Here is an 18,752-nt window from a genome sequence, read left to right as displayed (position 1 = left end):
GTATAGGGCAGGTAACTTCCTACTGTATGCCCTTGAATCAGAGAATCTGAACCATTACAACTCATCAACTACTATAAACCTTCCCACGCATTAATCTACATCACTTGGGGTCTTATGATAAAATAAGAAAACTCATTTCCTCTCAGGTTCCCTGACAGAACAAAAGATACCTTCATGTGTAATAGATCCTGTGCATACACGGGCTTCAAGGAGAAGTGATCATATTGAAGATTTGAGTCAACATTTCCTCAGCTTTCAAGCGTGCACAGCAGGAGCTAGTGCGACTATAAGAAAGATGATGCTATTCCAAAACAACCTGCATGATTCCCTCTTGAGCACACATGCAAAAAGAGCTCCTGTTGATACTCAAGATTATTCACTGAGATTACCAAGACTCAGCCCCGAAAGAGACCAACAGAAGTCCCTGTTACCTTAACGTATGAACTTTAATGACCCATCTCTGAAGACGAGTGAAATTCAAGTACTGCATACAGCATTGACAGGTTATTCTGCTGCCAGACCATGGTCATGCTTCCCTCACAGCATGATATATTACTGAAATAAACTATCCAGCTGAGAAACCCTGTTAGCAGTTACTGTGGGAGAACAAGGGGTTAACAGGATTGTGGAAGAAGCAGAGACCAGAAGAAGCAGGAACAATGGCAGAAGATGGCCCATAAGCATCTCCAGACCTGTAAACAATGCCTGGCGCCCTTGACTGATGGAGGGGAATTCTGCCCGCCTGGCGGTTGGGGGTTGCAGGGCTGTGTCGGTTGGGAAAGAAGAGACACTGGTACTATATAAGCTGCCTGTTGGTTATAATAAACGATTCTGGCTGTATCACCGACCGGGGTCCGTGCCTTCACACGCTACAGTTTACCCTAGATGATTTCCCCACCCTCTAAATGAAAACAAAAATGTTTCTTCTAAAAGGAAAGCAATGCAAAGACTTACTAACCGCCCCTTCCCACTCAAGTCCACTCCTAGCTTCCCCACTGGATAACCAGCACTTTGGGACTTTGTGCTCTGCTTAATATTGCAGGCCTCATTGCTGTGGAAAAGAGCATACCAGATGACTTTGTAATTCTTTCATTTCGTAACTACTAGAAGGAAAAAGAGAAACACAGATTTTTAGATGAGGATATTTTAAAGTCTTGACTAAAACCACAGCAGACAGAAAAAAAAATTCTCCTCAAGTCATTGAGCCATGCAGGAGAATGCATGACTGAATAAACTCAGATTTTGCCTCAGAATTTTTATATTCTAACATATAAAAGCAAGACAAGACTTACCCTTCACTGACTGTATTTCAAATTCATACCATCGTAAAGCTTAAGAACCGGCAACTTTATAGTCCGTTTTAGCTTGCAAGAAAACAGATTAATTTTGCTACCTTCCTGAAAAATCTCAAAGGCTCCAGACTTCAAGATCTAGGCTGAAACACACACCTATGCTAACAACTCTGCAGCATTTTATTAGTTAAATATGAGCCAGGATCTGTCATTACCTTTGGAAATACACCCACAGAAAACACATAGTATTGAAAAACAAGAAAGCTATACCAGCAACAAACTCTATGAAGGCTGAATGCTTGTGAAGTAAGAGATGTAGCAGAATAAAAAGACTCCAGAGTCATTAAGCTGGATCGGTGCACCTGCAGGTTGCTATAGCAAGTGTTCATTCCCTTGAAAAACCACCACCTAATTACACACTGGTGTCACAAAGCACTCTGCCGTCATCAAGCATTTTCCAGCCTTATGTTCCTGTTAGGTCCTAGTTTCTCACGGTTCCATAACATTTCACCACAAATTCAAGATGCCCCAATTTTACTTTGTGGGAACAAACGAGATTGAAACTGTCTTGGGGTACTCTGTAAAGCAAAAAAAAGAAATAGCCAGCTTGGAAACAAGTGACAAGCCAAGCCATTCACAGAAGAATGGGAAGGAACCAGAAAGACAGAAAGAAGTTCTACAGATGGGAAATGCACCCTGTCACAAGGTACTACATGCTTTCTGAACTGCTTGCTATGGGAACCGGGTACATGCAGTGCTACTGGTTCCAAGATTTGCAAGATTTCTAGCCTCAGTTTTTTCAGTGCAAACCAGATCCACTGTCATGGTGGTTTAATCCCACTAAGAGTTTCTCAGTGGCCAAGTTCTACCCTGACAATGAAAACATCACACATTGAAGGATGAACATTAACTATACAGCAGTTGAACAGTAAGCTGTGCCCCAGTATATCATATGTTCCCAAGTAAAAAATTTATCCACGCTCATCTGAGTGGGCATGAAACAACAGAGGATATGTTTGTCAGTTAGAGTTCAAAGAACAGAAGAAATCTTTTATGTTTCTGAATAACTGTTGCTGGTTTTGCTACGTAAAAACACACACAGCCTTATTAAAAGATCGCTGTCATCCCGTAAGTGCCAGTTCTCAGCTTTACAGTTGCTAAAAAAAGCAGCTACGAAATCAAAATTAAGTTTTGGACCTTACATTTACTACTATCTTTCCGGTATCATTCCCAAATTTGTACTAACTTGAATGGCTCCATCTGCTCATAAATTTTATTTTTTTAAGGAGCAAAATGACTTAAGAGCATTTTCTTCTGCTATGCTGCCATTTAATTATAGCGCCCTAAAAAGTGGGATAGGGAAATAGAAGTCTTGTAAAATACCACAAAATTACATAGCCAATAAGAAACAGATCATCTTACCCCAGCGATGCATTCCTCCTGAGTTTAATTCCTCCTGACTTTATGGGGCTGGCTCATATGGCTGAACAGAGCAGACAGCAGTAGCCTCCATCAGAACTCTGCTTTTAGCAGCAGTTTTGTTAGGCTTTCGTCCTCCCCTCTCCTTTCACTTGGTGTTTGTACCAAAAGAAACCAGTAACCTTTAAAGATGTGAGGGAGAAAAGAATAGTATGAGGAGCTCAAGTACTAGCATAGAGTGAGCAGCTGAACACAGGTCAGAACTTTAGAGCTCAAGGTGGAGCACATGTCCTTGCAGTCATTTGCGGAGAGATCAGTTTCCACCTAGCTCACAAGACATGAAAGCAGATGCACAGCAATGATTGCAGATTGCTTGTCATCTCTGATGCCAGATCCATAGTTGCCCAAAGTTTGTCAGACTGGGGAAAATCACCCTAAGGTCTGACAAGTAGCAAGAGCTATTACAGAAGGAAATCCACACCATTTCTCACAGGAAAAGCACGAGTCTGTAAAAGCCTGTATGCAGGCTCAAGCAATTTACTATTTCACAGTATCCTAAACCCAGAAGGTAGTCTCCAGATGCTGCACTCTGCAGCCTGTTCTGCATGAACAGATCATTCTACATGATGGCACTAGACTCACCTCACTGAAATGGTGGGAATTAGCGAGAAGCTTAGTTTCAAAGGATTTCTGCAAAACAATCTTATCCAAGTTTTCAAAAACTTGGATGGACAGTACAACTTCATAAACTGGATTAAGCCATCCACTTAAACCACTAAAAGAGGGGTTATTTCCTGCTGAGAACAACTTAACTGTTAAAGAAACAGTAAAGTTCTCTGGTATGCAAAAGTTTGTTCCACATTTTAGGTACAGCTACACTGTAATGGCAGGGAGTATGCCTTTCCAGATACATTTTAGAATGCAAGAACACAAAATTTACAAAAGCCATTATACTTAGCAAGAGCTCAAGGTATCAGGAGAGCAACTGAAGCAAGACTGTTCATCAGAGCTGGCAGCTTTGCTTTCTTTGAGAACTCAGTCATTCCTGTAATTAGATTTCTAGACTGCAGCTATTAAGGATCCCCAGGCTAGCTCAATTCTCTACAGGTCGTGAGCTGTTTTAGTATTTAATCTAGCAGTCTACTGTACTCCACCATCAGCTTGTAATCGTTGATGTGAAGCCACTGTAAATTTTCAAGTTGAGAGGAAGGAAACTCCTAGTCATCCAGTACCATTTGTCTGGAAAATAGCGTGCTACCCAGCTAATTCCTGGTAGGAATAAGTCTGGGCACAGTGCAGATTTGCTTGAACTCATTAGCTGCTCAGTATTTGAAGCTGAGCTGCTGAGTGCTGATCAGTACAACACTGAGGTTAGCATGTTACAGCAACAGCAGGAGCACTCTAGCCTGTATCAAGAAAGTAGATGCCACATCTCTTTGCCATTGCTATCACAGCGCAGAGACGGAGGGAGACAATATGATAGTTTGAACTGTGCTATAGTCTACTATCACAGATTTCACAACGCTGAAAGTCTCTACTGGTTGGCATTTAAAGATGTTTTGCCCTGTTCATGTAGAATTCAGTATGAAAAAAGTGCAGCTTACCACTACTGCTGCTATATTAATGTATTTTAGTGGAGAAGACATTACCTGCAGCTTGTCCCTCACCACAGGACTGAAGCCTTTCTAGTCCCTGTGAATGAAGTCACGTGAGCATGTGATGCCTCTTGCAGTGTGACCTCCACACGTGACAGTGTGCTGATGTGTCCAGTGAAGAGACCGCAACTCCCTTTTCAGTTAGGTGTTTTGGCACAAGTCTCCCTTTTTCCTGCCCAGCATCCTTAGTTGTCACATTAAGAAACCTGATGCTATTAATAGCAGTGTGTAACTAGTAACCGGTCCCCACTCCCAAGATATTAAAACTAGAACCACACGGTGGATACTGCAGTTTTACATTTATAGCTGGACTTTTATAATATTCAAGATTAGCACAAGGTTCATAACCATAAATTATACATTGTTATCTAAGTACATAAAATGTTAATGATACATGTATTTGAAGAGTGGCACAAAGTAATAATACATCCCTGTTGGCAAAGAAAGAGGTGGGTGATGGACACGCTGTTGATAGTACTGCAGCACTCTGTTAACTGAGGTGGTGCTGACTCTGCCCACCAGACAGGGTCACAGCATGGTATGGCAGGAAGCCAATGCCAGAATCAGCTAAAGGTGCAAATAAAAAGTCAGGATAATGGCTCTCCCTACTGCCTCAATATTTTAGCAGTGTGTCCCCCTCCCCAGCCCCGACACTGTGCTCTTTCATCTCTAGTACTTTGGCAGCCCATGCACTCTCCTATGTTCACTTGCCACATATAGCTGCAGTTTCCTTTAGTACCATTTAACATCAACAAATAACATGCTCCCTTCATAAACAAAAAGGATCTGGGAAATGTTTGCTCTCTGGCATGAGAAGATTTATTTTCTTCAAGTCTCACATCTACTCCAGAAAATATAGAACAGACTCCAACAGCATTGAACCCCAACAGCATTATTGTTCAGAAAAGGAGACCTTCCCAGTATTCCTCTAAACATTCAGAGCACAAATATTAGAAAGCCCATTTTCTTTTGCACAGAAGATTGCAAATAAAATGGGGTAGTCAGATGCACACAAGCTTTCAACAATTCATTATTAACGAGATGCTTCACTGAATTGTTAACAACCCTGCTACTTCAGTAGCTTCAGCTAAAGCTTTAACGACTTGATGCCAGGCAATTTCCCAGCTGACTTAATAGGCTTTGCAAAAGAAAGAAAAATCTGCTCTCTTCCCCCTGGCCTCAAGCAGTTATTGCTATATGAGTTAGTGAAATAGTGCCTTAACTTCAGACAACAGTCTCACAATGTCATAAACAAAAGCTGCCTTTCAGAGGTTGAAATGTAACCGGACAATAATCAATAAATAACAGTAGCAGGCATCCCATTGAAGTCTCCTCACTGAGCCGGGCAGCGTGTTCAGCCAACAGAAGGTCATCTGTGCCCTTAGGACCATTGTACACTTCTTGGAGAAGTTAAAAAGGGACGGGAAGGAAGAGAACAGAGACAGTGAAGGTCTGTCAGAGAGCTAGTTACATGTTGAAACCATAAACAGGTGGTTGGGTGAATCCTGGGGCTGTGTATCCATATGGGAAGTTTGCCTGGGGCGGTACTGCACTGGGGCCTGCTGTTAACATCAACTGCTGGCCTAGAAAAGCATAAGAAAAACAAGAAGGTTAGTTTGAGAACCCAAGCTTCCCTAATGCTAGCTGTACTATGGGACAGGATTATGAAGCTTTACCAAAAACAAAACAAAAATAAACAAAAATAAAAAAATAAAACCAGTCACTGTGCAAGCGTACACTAACAAGTCATGCTATTACTTAACATGCACCACCGAGCGGTGGTGGGCATCAAGGGCATCTGCTCCTGTCACCAGAAAACTACAAAAACAGGGCAGAACTCAGAGGGAAGCTGAGTATCAACTGATCTGGAGGGTGTGATAAATCTGGCTTGTTTTGAAGAGATCATAATGAAAGCCAAACAAACTGATACTATTTAATCCATGCATGGTCAGAACTGACGAGTAAAGCAATTCAAGCAAATAGTTAGGTCTGTTAGGTCTCATGGTCTGAAGAGTGCTGCAGAAGGCCCAAATATACCCTGTCACATTTGTCTTCATCATCAAGAGCACACATGCCTCATGCATATGTTAAATTCAGGTTAACACCTACATCAGACAATTAACCAGTCACATCCTTCCCTTACCAGCCACTTCTAGGTGCTTGTTGGCAGAATGCCTCTTCAGAAGGGCTTCTAGAATAGCAGCACGCTTGAGGACAGCCATGGTTTTTTGGCTGCACATGTCTTAAAATGGGTGAGCTAGAAAGCCAGTCTGCCTTTCTACTTGGAAGAGCAAAAGGCAGACACATTCCTTTCAGATAGGAATAACGGGAAGAATTTGCATGCTCTGTAAGTTATTCCTGAGGTTGTGCACACCTTGGTATTCCCTGTCCTGCTACCATACTGAAAGACTATTCCTAGGCTAGAGTTCTCAGCCACGTAAGAGGAGCAATACTTTAGCTGAAGAGTCAAAGTACTGTAGGAGTCAGAAGTCACTTCAACAACTTATGCAGTTCATCTAGCAGAGACAACCATTTTACTATCTAGTTGAGACCAGTTTACTTCAACTGGAGGTAGTAATTTAAGTTACCTCCACTAAAAGTGACCGGAGTGATAATAGGTAATCAATTAAAACCAAGTCTTTCACCTACCAAATACTATTGGAGTGGGTTCAGTTACTTGTTCCTCTTCTTTTCTTAGACTTTCAGAAGCATCAAGTTTATCCACCTACATTGAAGCGAACAGAGATGTATGAAGGCCTTGTCTAGGAATTGCACCGTCGTGTGAGGCTTTTCATGCCCGGTACCTAAGGTATCAAGTGCTCATTTTATCAGTCCACACTGGAGACTACAAAAGTCTGCGTGTTCCCAGCAAGCTATGTTGTAAATCTGCCTTCCCAATTGCTTTAGGTTTATTGCAATAAACAATAGCTGTCAAATGCAGCTGAGATCTCCATTACCTTCACGTGAAACCCTTTATGGGGCCCTAGTCTAGTCACTCTTATGATCCAGAAAACAAGCCCACCAGATTGCAGGTCCAAGCATCATCTCAAATGGGCCTCATCTACACTTATCTATTAACCTTCAAACCCTCTCCCTTTTAACGAGAGGACCCAGTTCTTTGCAAATATTCCAGACCCATGAAGTTTGGTCTTATCTAGGACTACAGCCTACTCTTGGCTGCACAATAGTGGTTTAACTGTATTAGTATTCCCACAGACCCCTTTTAGAGGAAACTCTAGAACCATCATGAAAAGTGGTCTAATAGTATGACCATTATATGGATCTGTGTCATGCCAAAATAAGCTAAACACATTTGTGAAAGTGCTACAGTAGCTCGGGAGCCCTGAGCACAACCTTGAATTGGGGGTAGCGGGAATAATCTGAGAAGGCAACAGCATCTTCCCTTCTCTCAGGTTTAACAGGTTATGTGTTCCTTAAGAGAATCATTGAGACTGAAAAGCATAAAAAATCACACAGCTTCACATCCAGATACAGGTAATACCAACATCCCAGGCAAACCTACATTTAGTCCAATGCTGTATTTCAGCTACTCTTCATCCTCCTTTCCCACTGCGAGATTCCTATCTGGTCTGAGAAGTGCTGCAAGAGGGGTCTCTATTATGCTTTAGAGATCTTATCTAGGTGTAGTGTTTAACAATTTCGTGGATTTTTTGAGGTTTGCAACTCAAATTAATAACTTGAGTGGCAGTAGGTCTTTAACTGGTTCATTTACAGCTGTCAGCCTAACATTTCTTCAGGATAACACCAAGGATGTGTCTTACAAATGCTATCCATGTTACTGTGGATCAAAGCAAATGACAGCTATCGAACTAGTTTTATTGCTCCACTTATCACCTGGGATTCCCACTCTCTCTTGGATTAGGCTTTCCTCTTTACTGCCCCTAAAGCATTACAGAACTTGGAATAAAAGCGCAGTTACTCCCTCTGTTGGAGAAACAGCAAGCATGCTGACAGCAAACGTCCCAAGAAAGGGAAAAAGCCTTTCCAGGAAAGCCTAAACATCTGTATTATTTGCTGCCTAGAAGTGAAATTGTTCAAAAGGTTTCCAAATGAGCATCACCATGCTTTGTGTGCCCGTCCCCTATTCTGTGCTTTAACAGCTTTTCATCCACAAAAGAAAGATAAGTTCTGGAAGATGGAACACCCCGCCGATAAACAGTACATTTTTTTGAACTGTTGAAGTTAGTCACATGACAATTTTAGACATACCACATTCATAAAGCCCATTCTCTAATTCCATGTTTTGCAGTTAATTCAACAGACTAAATTAGTTCCACTGTAAACAACTTTCACCATGCAGATTTTCCTTCTGGCAAGTTATCCCGTATTTAGTACATGTGATTACTTGTAAATCCAACCAGCAGTTTAAACTCCATGATTTTAGACCTAAACCTCACATGGAAGAGTTCAGGTGAACTCAGGTGAACTTGTGTGGCAAGTTCCTCCTCAGTGGGATATGAGGCGGCAGCAGCATTTAAGATCTGTGCAAGCACTTCCAAAATACTAACAGGCAAGAAGTTTACAGAAGTGTTATGCTACTATTCGAACTCACCATGCCTGAAAGATGGCACACTTCAGTAATTTACAGCATAACACGCAATTTGCACTTAGGACACATCCTATTATGTGGCAACAGCTGTGGTTTACTTATGAACAACATCTTCCCTGCTACAAGATATCTGTAGTACAGTGAACAGGAGCCCAAACACTCAAGTCCTCCTGAATCACTTGCTTCTCTTTCCCACAAAGAGGAGCTGAGTCTGGTTGGATTTTCAAGTTGCTTGTGAATAGTTATCCTTTTAGCATTAGAAAGTGAACAGAAAATGAGTTAGAGCTAAATTACAGTGCTCTTCTGGCAGAAGCTACAGCTAGATTCCTGTAAAAGAAACCTAGGATATTGAGGGACACAAATGAACACGAAGAGTTTGAAATCAGAGTGTCACCTTATAGAACAGCCCATCAACCTGCAAGAAAATTCAGAGGGGAATACTTAACATGACTTGATTAGAAACAATCTGAAGCAGTCACTTTTAGATTACTCATTTTAACGAAGTTCTTTACTTTCTACACAACCCTAGAGCCTTCTAAGTAAGGATCTTAGCTGAGTATCTTAGAGCTGTTTGAGACAAGCATTTCAGGGTGACACACAGTCAGAATGTCTCTTCTCTCAATCGAGGACTAGCTGTTGGTATCAGCATTGTACAGTCAGACTATGTATCTGAAGCACACCCCGCCGATAAACAGTACATTTTTTTGAACTGTTGAAGTTAGTCACATGACAATTTTAGACATACCACATTCATAAAGCCCATTCTCTAATTCCATGTTTTGCAGTTAATTCAACAGACTAAATTAGTTCCACTGTAAACAACTTTCACCATGCAGATTTTCCTTCTGGCAAGTTATCCCGTATTTAGTACATGTGATTACTTGTAAATCCAACCAGCAGTTTAAACTCCATGATTTTAGACCTAAACCTCACATGGAAGAGTTCAGGTGAACTCAGGTGAACTTGTGTGGCAAGTTCCTCCTCAGTGGGATATGAGGCGGCAGCAGCATTTAAGATCTGTGCAAGCACTTCCAAAATACTAACAGGCAAGAAGTTTACAGAAGTGTTATGCTACTATTCGAACTCACCATGCCTGAAAGATGGCACACTTCAGTAATTTACAGCATAACACGCAATTTGCACTTAGGACACATCCTATTATGTGGCAACAGCTGTGGTTTACTTATGAACAACATCTTCCCTGCTACAAGATATCTGTAGTACAGTGAACAGGAGCCCAAACACTCAAGTCCTCCTGAATCACTTGCTTCTCTTTCCCACAAAGAGGAGCTAAGTCTGGTTGGATTTTCAAGTTGCTTGTGAATAGTTATCCTTTTAGCATTAGAAAGTGAACAGAAAATGAGTTAGAGCTAAATTACAGTGCTCTTCTGGCAGAAGCTACAGCTAGATTCCTGTAAAAGAAACCTAGGATATTGAGGGACACAAATGAACACGAAGAGTTTGAAATCAGAGTGTCACCTTATAGAACAGCCCATCAACCTGCAAGAAAATTCAGAGGGGAATACTTAACATGACTTGATTAGAAACAATCTGAAGCAGTCACTTTTAGATTACTCATTTTAACGAAGTTCTTTACTTTCTACACAACCCTAGAGCCTTCTAAGTAAGGATCTTAGCTGAGTATCTTAGAGCTGTTTGAGACAAGCATTTCAGGGTGACACACAGTCAGAATGTCTCTTCTCTCAATCGAGGACTAGCTGTTGGTATCAGCATTGTACAGTCAGACTATGTATCTGAAGCTCTGTTTTCCATTGTAAAAAAAAAAAAAAATCATCTTTGGCAGTTTGCCCCTCTGGCTGATGTAGAACTAATGTGTATTATTAGTTACTCAAAAGCTGTATTCTCTATAACAAGAAAACAGAAAATACTTTCATATTTACACAAAGTAAAGAGTGATACAGGTTGTCGCCACCAAGTTTTTCGGCTTCATCAACTATGAAGCCGCTCTGAAAAGCACACAGTTGCTTGTACACTGTTAAAAGCAAAAAGTTTAACTAGAACTCTTTCAAGTCCCAAGGCATTTATTTATAACCTTTTCTAGTTAGCCTGAAGTGGCAAAACCCACAGAACTTTGTAGAAGACTTCATCTGTGAGGAACAACAATACTCCAAATACATGCAGAGAGCTCTGGTTTGCATAACGCTAATCATTCACCAGACAAAAAGCCTTAACTTTTTAGTCTATGCAATACTCACTTTGGTAAGGTATTCTCTCATCACTTGGATAAAATAAGGCATTGCGAAGTCCATGATGTTATGCCTCCAGGCCAACTCAAGCACTACATCTGGGTGCAGCAAGTCATAACATGTGAAAAGGCAGGCTGCAAAGCACTCCTGCTTTCCTTCTTCCAGGAACCACTGAAGCAGCTTCTCAGCTAGGTCCGCATCTTTGGATTCTGCAGCATACTGCATAGCATCCTATAGAAAAGAACAACAGTTAAATTTGACCCTTGCCTGTCAGCATCATGCTCTACGCATTATGTACATCTACCACTAGCTAGAAGAGCCACGTGTTTGGCATTCCATAATGCATACTTTCAAAACCAGGCATGTTCTGTAGAAGCCAAGCTATAGTACAGAAACTCAGGTAAGTCCTCTTGTTTTGAGGCAACCCAGATACTAACATTATCCAGCAGGCTTTCCTTAAGTACTTGAAGAGACCTAATGGGATTTTGCTTAGTTTTGCAGCAGAGAAGATAAACAATCTTTCTGGTATCCCACCTACCTCACCATCAGATATTAAGGATTACCCAGAGCAGAAGAGATTTTTGCATCAACTGCTTGCTACGTGTCAAGACAGAAGACTATTTGCCAGGTCTCCTACAGAGTAGGCAGAAACTAGCCCATGTGAACTCACTACAGGCTTGAAGTGATCTTGTAATCCTGTTTCATCTGTATCCTTGCAAGGGAGGAAGTCTTCAGTTCTATGGAAGATGTTCCATACTGATACAGAAAACTGAATAGATGCCATTGATATACACAGATCTCCAAGTACAGGATAACAGTATCATATTAGAATTATGATATACAGTTGAAATTGCAAACGCTTACGCTCTGAGAGTCCTTCCTTGAACTTCAACTAATGGGCTAAGATTAATTAGAACTCCATATTTGAAACTAACAAAACACATTCAGTATCCAGGAGATCTATGCTTCAGACTTCTTTTTGACAGCCAGGGAGAAAGGCTGCATTAACTCACCTTATACAGACGGTCTTTCTTGCATAGCTCCACACTCTGTTTCCAGCGGTTGTTACCTTTATACAAATATGCTGCAATACGCCTAAATTCAATTAGTTCATGCTTTTCCAGACGCTGAGCCAATGTTATGTTATCAAAGTTGTCATAGGCATCGATGGAAGCTCTCAAACCCTGTTTGAGAGAGAACTGTTACAAGTGCTTCCAGATGGTAGTAGGTGAGAACTACAGTAGAGAAGCATCTAAGCATGGTGCATAAGTGTTCAGGTTCTGCCAGCTGACCATTAATACTAGGGTTACAGCTTTTTTAGCCTGTGTATTGCATGCATCTCTTGAAAAGATGATTTTTAACAAAGCAAGATGCTAACTTGATCCTTGCCTGACCTCACTTAACAGAACAGGAAGCCTTAGAAGACAAAGGTTATCTTCCAAATCACAGCCAATGGGGCCAGAAGCAAACCTGTTTACTGAAGTGTTGCCCAGTAGAGTACGCATCTGATATTGACCTTTGTGAAGTCTGTTCTGAAAAAAACAACTGTGGCATCTGCTTTGTCTGCAAATTACCACAGTGTCTCAAGACTCCTGCCTGCAAAGGACCTGATTCCAGCCCCACTGCTGTTGCATTGCAGAAGTTATCTTCTACTGAAGGGAATTAGTCAGCGTCAGATGGGGAACAACCAAACTATGGCCTCTTTTCGTTGGAGAAAGAAGAGCATCCCTCAGGCCTAGCAACCTATTATGTAGCGCTCACCTGGTAATCTTCCTCCTCTGTTAAAAGGTCATTTAGAGCTTCATTAACTCCTTTGTTGTTGTGGTTCTGGACTGAACGCAGATAAGGCTTTACTAGAAGTAGCTGGTTAACCTGGAATTAAGATGATTGCAATACAAGATTAGGTATACCAATTCTGACACTTCATACTCCTGAAACAGGTTCTCAGTTGTTATCACGAGAGTTTGTGCTTACTGTCAGGTCCCTTCAGATAAAGAATCTTGTATTGCCAGAAGTAAAATAAAACACCTCCTAGGCCAGTTATGCTATCTCTTCCAGAGTTTCCCATATCAAGCCAGGATTGGGCTGCTTCTCAGTCCTTTATACCGGGAGCAAAGCCACCTGAAAGATGTCAACCCTTTTTTCCAGCCAGAGACTAGAGTGTCTTAACTTGAGCAAGAGGATTTCTTATTCATCTACCATCTCCCAAACTCACCTTTGAGAAAAAATTGACTGTCCTGGTGTGATCCAGTCGTGGAGATAATACAAGCAGGAGATCATTGATCAGCAGAGGTTTGTAGTCTAAGTAGAACTGCAAGGCTTTGTAGTACAGCTCCACATTGGCCACCTGCGTGGTAAGACACTAGTTAGCACTTCAAACACAAGTAAGCCTAAGGTACTTAGTTTGGATCACTTAACTCAGCACAAGTTTATCTGACTTTAAATAAGAGCGTAAGTTTCCTTTTAGAGGCCAGAATTGTTACGCTTAGAGGCAGAATTCTTGTTCAATCTTATGACTGCTCCTTGCGCCTTCTCCTTCCAGAGGCAGTGAAGTCACAAGCTACCAGGTGTAGTGCAGACTGATTCTAACTCACCCACAGTTAAAGAGATCCTGGCACAGACAGCCAGGAGTTCACGTGACCATTTGCTGAACTCCTAAAGCCAGCAAAGGTATAGTCTTAAGAGGTCTTTAAGTTGTTGCCTTGAAACCCATAGGATCAATAAGAATGTGCTCAGTCTCAAATCTTGTCTGAACTATTCAGCAATACATTATTCTCTGCTACATTCATGGGACAGCCCATCACAATTCTTCCATTGAAACATTTACAGAGATCTTTCAAGAACAGTCACAGCCTCAAACTAAGACAGCAGTCAGCTCAGAGGTATTAAGGACATTATGGCTCTTGCTTGTGATCTATATGACCTTAAGCAGTCTCCAAAGACATCCTGTGGTAGCTGCTGCCACTCAACAGAATGTGCTGCACGGCAGAAAATGAAAAGGTGTAAGATTAGATTAATTCTTGTGCTAAACTGATTGGAAGTGGTTTTAAGTACAGCAGGAAAACTGAGTAGTAGCTTAAGCAAAGTCATTTTCTAAACAGTGATTCTGTTGTGCATTTTTGCTTCTGTTCTGAAAGAAACTTTCAGTATTCGATTGAGTTAACTAGTTACTTACCTTGGCAATTATGTCTTTAAACTGCCCTTCTTTCCAGGCATCAGTGGGATGATTCATCATAGTAATTATTGCATTGTCATACTCCTCGTATTTGTCATACAGGAATACAAGCTCTGCCCAGAGATGAGCTTGTTCTGCAGCTCTAAGCACCTGATAAAACAAGAAATCAGTCAGTTTGATTCACTGACAGCTTCCCAACTTCATGTACAGTGTAGCTACCTTACTGCATACCTTTGGAATATTAACTCTAGACCAGAAGAGCTCCAGATGTTCCCTCATTTTCTGAGGCTTGAATTTGGAGTATAAAATGGCAAGTTCAGTAAACATTCCCATATGAGCACGCTCAAGGCCCAAAGCAGCTTCCAAAAGGGCAATCAGTTCTTCAAAGTAACCACGATCCTGGATGTTAGAAAATAAAAATTAATTGCAATTCATGACCAACTGGCACTTAAAGCTTGCTAAAATACATATTTAATTAAGTTCAACATGCTTTGCTTTCCTCTCCAAGTGTGAGTGCCTAGACTTGCAAGACACAATTCCAACAAGACAACAGAACTGTTGAAGTAGGGACAGTGAAAACTATCACCCTTCCCTTTACTAGAGAAAAAAATGCATGCAGCTATTAGGAAATAGAGATGAAAGAAGAATTAATTTAAAGACTAGCCCCACTGGGTGTCATGGTTTTATGTGTGACCACTTTACTAGCAGATACAAGTATGCTGTCTAGAGTCTTCTAGGATATTAACAGTCATCTAACCTGATAGTAACTGATCAGCTCTTCAAGTTCATCAGCATGGATGACTATGTGTAAGCCACAGATCTGTGCCAAGCGGAATTCTTTTCCGTCCACACAGGCAAAGCATACCTGTAATGAGAGTTAGCAAATAGTCAGTTAACAGGAAAATAATGCAATGCTTACTTAATCTCCTTATATTAAAGGGAAAGATAATTAGCAAAACTTTACCACATTTGAGGCTTATGTACAGTTCCAAATAGACATTTCCATAATGCTTGCTCTAGAATTAAAATCTCTGCCATTCGTTTTAGACTGTTTTGAAATGAAGTTTTATTATCTTGGGCAAGAGGACAGCTTATAAAGCTGCCAATGTACTCTGTAGCCAGCAGTTAGCAGGGTGCTATCACAGCTAATTGTACATAGCTATGAATTAACTCTTCTTTAATTCCCACATTACTGACAGAGCAATGGAGTCCAGTTATGCTCTGCTGCAACAGTCAGAAGCCACAATAGAGCACAATCTGCAGAATATTAAAAAAACCACAAGTTTAAGTTACCTCCTTCCAAGTCCTCGTGCTATTGGCTTTGCGGCCACTGTCCACTGCCGCCTGATACTCTCCAAGGTGCACCAAGGTAGATGCCAGGCGAGCAAAGTTAGATACGTTGTTATAGAGTAGTTTTGCTGCTTCATACATCCCCTCTTCATAACAGCGATCACCAACCTGGATTTGGAGTCCAAGGTCAACAGGAGTGACAGCCAGAATGGGGAGTCAGCTAAACAGCAAGTCATACATGGGAACTGTGGGTCAAGACATACCTGTTGTATATGGGCATTATTAGGGCCACTGATAAACTCCTCCAGTTCTGACAGACGATTAGTTTTTGCCAAAGCAAAAATAAGTTCTGTTTCTACATAAGACTCTCTAGCCTTCTTCCTGGCCATCTGCAAGAACTTGACTAGGTCCTCCCAGTTATCTTGAGGAGAGAAAAAATGTTTAAGATAGTCTGTTTAGTCATCTTGTATTGCTCACCTTGCCCACCCTGGGAACTGTTTTCACTGGTAGTCTAAAGGATCTCCCCCACCATGATACTAAGCCATTTGCATTTGAGTTAAGGAATTCCCTACTAAACACCAAGTCACCTTCACGTAGGGTCGAACTTCTTGCAACTATTCTACAATCCAGTTGGCAAGCAATTCTGCCACACACAGCTAAACAAATACATAATACTCAGCTATATTTTAGATGATAACATGAAGACCTATCTTTGGTGTAGGAACAGAGACAAGCTTGTTGACAGGAATCTCACTAAACATTGACTCATCCATTCTATGTACCGGCTGCTCTCATTTCCTCTGAAACAGGATTCATAAGACTCAAGAATCCCTGATGCTTGATGTAGATGCAATTCATAGCTAAACAATCTTATGTTTGAGGATGTTTTGCCTTACCGTTTTTATTAGCTGCTTGAACAACTTCCATGTAGGCAGATGGATCATCTGCCTTTATATAGGAGTCAATGGCTTCTTTCACCAAGTCCTTCTGGAGCTGTGCTCTGGCTAGCTGGCTCCATACTGCTGGTTCGTTACACCTCTCCGCAAATTCATATGCACGGTCTAAGTTGCCAATGTGCTCAATCAGCACCTGTTTGAAATAGAAGTTGCAAGTTAAACAAGGAGAGGTTTATAACATTGTCCTTTCTAACAAAACTCTTCCTTCAAGTGCATAAGCTGTTCTGTGTAAAGAATACAAAGCTAACTGCTTTTAGAACAGCTGTTTGTGTAATGAAATAGAGGCATCAAGGATAAGACTCTTGCTACTCTTTCTCCTCTACCTTACACAAGTCAGTAATGCCGGCTCAAAGACAACGCATAGTAGCATTTGCTTCTCCTGCGCTTTTTCCATCTGAGTCTCCAAGACAGTCACACAATGACTGCAATAAAATGCAGCCCACACATCCCAAGCATATAGTACAGCGCTCCAACATTTTTTGATACTTTGACCAGATCGGCCTTTGAAGTCAGTATTCTGACTTTGTTTTGCTATTCTTTGCACATAATCCCACTCCTTGAGAATATTGATTACTCCTTGAGAATCAATATAACAGTACACTTCCCATTCTCTCTATTACTAGCATTCTATACCTTCATACAAGAACCATGCCTCACCTGAATCGCTGAAGTATTAACATCAAATTTTCTGAATATAGCAAAGGCTTCTTCATATAGCTCATTACTGATGGCAATGTTCGCAATATCTGGGGCGTCATAATTATCCAGCCGGTTGATGTATTCCATCACACGAGTGCGGTCAGCCTTAATGGCAGTCAGGATCAGCAGATTCTGGAGATTTCTTTGGTTAACAGAAGGCAGAGGCTATAAGCAGTGCACCGTAACACCTGTTCAAGTGACATGTATTGTCATGCAAAAGAGTACACCTGCTTGCTGTCACTGGTAACAATCTTTCACCACCAGATTAAGAGGCACTAATATTTGCCTTTTAAAAGAAATTGCTTACCAATATCAGCATTCCCTCAACACATCACTGCAAAACACACAGTATGACCTAGCTCTGTTCTGAAAGCACAGAGGACTTGAAATTCTGGGGTTTCACCCAATTATATGCATTTAGTAGTGCATATATCCTCCAACCAACAGGCCCACAAATGACTTGGGTCATTTCACGACCTAGACAAAGGCACTAAATAGGCTAAACTTGTGGACAAAGCTCTCCTCTTACCTGTGTTCACTGAATACAGAGTTATCCAAGACAATTTTTTCCAATAACTCAATCAATTCATTAGGCAGGTCAGCAGTCATGAAAGCTTTCACAGTTACAGAAACCTCCTCTGGATCCTGAGTCTCTGATAAAGCTGTTTGGACAACCTGGATTTGAAGGCAGGGAAGTATTAAGTGTTTTCCCCAAACTAGATATTTGCCAACCTATTCCAGTCAATTACAAATTAAGAATTCAGAACTTTGATAGTATTTTGTCATAGACAGCAAGAAAGAGCTAGTTCTGCACTATTAAAGTCACAGGTTGGGTCTGTATAGGGAGCAATTTCACTCAAGTTAGGTCATTCCACCGGACAGAAATAACAACTTACTGGTAACTAAATTTTCTGACCGTGAAGGTCAGAGTTAATTCTTGCCACTCAAACTCTTACAAGTTTCTGTATGGTTGAGATGGGGCCTCAAGGGACCTTGTGGGAGAAGACAGCTGCTTTAACGACCCATAATGTTTCTGAGACATTCTGAGATCTCCGCATACTGAAAGTTCAGCCTTTGTGCTGTACCTGGTCAATAAGCTGCCGTCTGAATGGGTTGTTTTCTTCCAGAACATTTGCCCAGAGCTCAGGGTCCTTCCTGCGCACTAGATAACGAGCCTCACTCTTAAACAGCGAGTTGTCATTGCAGACCTGAAGGAGAAGTTACAAATATTGGTGTTAAGGGTTAGTACCACAAGACAGGTCTAGCTAAGAATCAGACAGCTTAGAAGACTGACTAGAACCAATTGCTGACCAATACTAAATGCCACAGACAAGTTCTTACCCAGCCTCTGATCTGGAAGGCTCATGGAGAAGGTCTCCAGCAGAATTTCTATAGCTTCTCTTGGTTTTGCCTGACACACAACTACTGTGACAGTGGCTTCACGGTACCTATTTGCTTCTGTTGGAAGTGAAGACCTGCAGAACCCTGA

General features: G+C 41.3%; 1 protein-coding gene across 5 annotated transcripts in view; it reads right to left on the bottom strand.

Moving 5' to 3' along the window:
- Nucleotides 1-4,653: 4,653 nt before the first annotated feature.
- Nucleotides 4,654-18,752, bottom strand: part of LOC106889221 (clathrin heavy chain 2-like) — a 38,093-nt gene continuing 23,994 nt past the window's right edge. For 2 of the 5 annotated variants that reach the window (XM_014944050.1, XM_014944052.1), the window contains 16 exons: nt 18,349-18,471; nt 17,793-17,938; nt 17,222-17,405; nt 16,505-16,697; nt 15,872-16,029; nt 15,612-15,776; nt 15,076-15,183; nt 14,550-14,717; nt 14,319-14,468; nt 13,359-13,490; nt 12,905-13,015; nt 12,157-12,327; nt 11,153-11,374; nt 10,416-10,436; nt 7,016-7,091; nt 4,654-5,949 (listed from right to left, as the gene is read on the bottom strand). In XM_014944050.1, the coding sequence (XP_014799536.1) occupies nt 5,834-5,949; nt 7,016-7,091; nt 10,416-10,436; nt 11,153-11,374; nt 12,157-12,327; nt 12,905-13,015; nt 13,359-13,490; nt 14,319-14,468; nt 14,550-14,717; nt 15,076-15,183; nt 15,612-15,776; nt 15,872-16,029; nt 16,505-16,697; nt 17,222-17,405; nt 17,793-17,938; nt 18,349-18,471 (2,244 nt within the window). In that variant the 3' untranslated portion in view covers nt 4,654-5,833. Of the gene's footprint in view, nt 5,950-7,015; nt 7,092-9,330; nt 9,352-10,415; nt 10,437-11,152; nt 11,375-12,156; nt 12,328-12,904; nt 13,016-13,358; nt 13,491-14,318; nt 14,469-14,549; nt 14,718-15,075; nt 15,184-15,611; nt 15,777-15,871; nt 16,030-16,504; nt 16,698-17,221; nt 17,406-17,792; nt 17,939-18,348; nt 18,472-18,752 lie in introns of all 5 variants that reach the window. The other 3 variants (XM_014944053.1, XM_014944054.1, XM_014944051.1) reach the window with 2 other exon arrangements.

Source organism: Calidris pugnax, unplaced genomic scaffold (assembly GCF_001431845.1).
Source record: "Calidris pugnax isolate Ruff unplaced genomic scaffold, ASM143184v1 scaffold138, whole genome shotgun sequence".
Lineage (NCBI taxonomy): Eukaryota > Metazoa > Chordata > Aves > Charadriiformes > Scolopacidae > Calidris > Calidris pugnax.
Note: the sequence above shows the minus strand (reverse complement) of the source record. Positions and strands in the feature narration are given on the sequence as shown.